The following is a 1,517-nucleotide window of genomic DNA, read 5'->3' as shown; positions in this document are numbered from 1 at the left end:
GATTTGTTGGAATATGTATCAATTAGTGATTGTAACATTTCCGTCTGCTTCATTACTTCGATAGTTTGCGTTACTAAGGGATTTTTCACTTTCAGTTCGACACTATACGAAATAAATTTGTTAGTAATCCATCAATCTCAAAAATTTATGTATCCTACTTCTTGGTAATAGTTGAAGGCAATCTGTCTTGCATTTCTTCGAGCTTTGTTCGTTTTGCCGCCACTGGAACCATTTTGTCAGATTCATTCTCCTTGGAGGAGGTTTCTTTGAATTGGCCCCAAAGTTGACGCGGCATCATGCTTAAAGATTCTCTGTTTATTTCCACCGCTTTTGGTTTAATTCAATTCCCAAATAGTTAGAAATGTAACAATATAAGTACATACTCGATACTTTTCTTTCAATACCGAGTAATTTTTGGATCAACACCAAGGAATATCAAATCTCAGATTATTAGCCGTCAAATTTGTTGTATTTGTTATTCTAAATTCTCAAGGAAAAGTTATGTTTCTTCTCCGTACCACCGTCTTCACATTTTTCTGTTATATTAAGCACTTTAAATATATTTTAACTTAGCATTTTATAGAAAATACATTTACAAACCTCTTCCTTGCTAGAGTCCACTTTTGTTCACTTTTACATTTGGCATTTCTCCTCTTCTTCGCATATAATAATCGATAAAACCATGCATGATTCAATGGCTGAATTTCTTTATTCATTCTGAACGTTAGGAATAAACTTTTTTGTTTACTTATTCTTTAGAACGTTCCTGATGATATGTTAACGTATATTTCAAACGTATTCTGTTTATTCCGGCTGTGAAATGGGATTATCCGGAATGTATAAAGAAACCCGTGTAAACATGTATTATTGAATCATGTGATAAAACTAGGTTGGACATCAGTGATTTACCCAAGACCGATAGAATACAAGTTTGCGCTGATTGATGTGAAATAATAGCATAGAGGCTATTCAATCATTATGAGCGAAAAAGTTTTGTGTGTTGATTTATACTTTTAAATATTGTTTATTTTCTGCTTTTATTAAATACAAACTGTTACGAAAAATGTATCCTTTGATCAAAAAAATTTAGCGCTCTTAGTTGCCCCAAATGACTTTTTTTTGCATTTGCAGGTTTTTACAGGAAGCTGTTCCAGGTGGCCACCCTCCATAACACCTAAAGAATAGTGACCGTTAAGCTAAAAAGAAGTGGGCGTGGCGCGCCCCTTTTCCTAATTTTAACGGCATATTTTTTTTGTGCAAATTGACAGATGGCGCTAGGGGGCGGTAAACGTGGAATTACCAACATTTTCAATTTGCACCTATAAAAAGTTTATAATTAAACTCAGCAGAAAGAGGTGTACCACGTACACTTTTTCTTTTTTCTCTAGCTCAAAGGTCCGTATGCTTTAGGTATGCCGCATCTGGAACGCGGCTAATGGCTATATCTGGTAGGCGATTTTTACTTGTTCTGTAGAACCATAGGTAACGTCTGCACTATTGTGAATACTTGGGTAGGT

The 1,517-nt window shown here is 34.9% G+C and overlaps 1 protein-coding gene across 2 annotated transcripts in view; it reads right to left on the bottom strand.

The window, feature by feature from the left end:
• LOC118733852 overlaps positions 1–371 on the bottom strand; it is a 1,487-nt gene extending 1,116 nt beyond the window's left edge. For both annotated transcript variants that reach the window (XM_036463444.1, XM_036463445.1), the window contains exons 1-2: positions 159–371; positions 1–102 (exon numbers count right to left, since the gene is read on the bottom strand). In XM_036463444.1, the coding sequence (XP_036319337.1) occupies positions 1–102; positions 159–298 (242 nt within the window). In that variant the 5' untranslated portion in view covers positions 299–371. The remainder of the gene's footprint in view (positions 103–158) is intronic.
• Between the last annotated feature and the right edge of the window lie 1,146 nt (positions 372–1,517).

This window comes from Rhagoletis pomonella, unplaced genomic scaffold (assembly GCF_013731165.1).
Source record: "Rhagoletis pomonella isolate Grant_MI unplaced genomic scaffold, Rhpom_1.0 Rhpom_scaffold_00002, whole genome shotgun sequence".
Taxonomy (NCBI): Eukaryota; Metazoa; Arthropoda; class Insecta; order Diptera; family Tephritidae; genus Rhagoletis; species Rhagoletis pomonella.
This window is presented reverse-complemented; position numbering and strand designations above follow the sequence as displayed.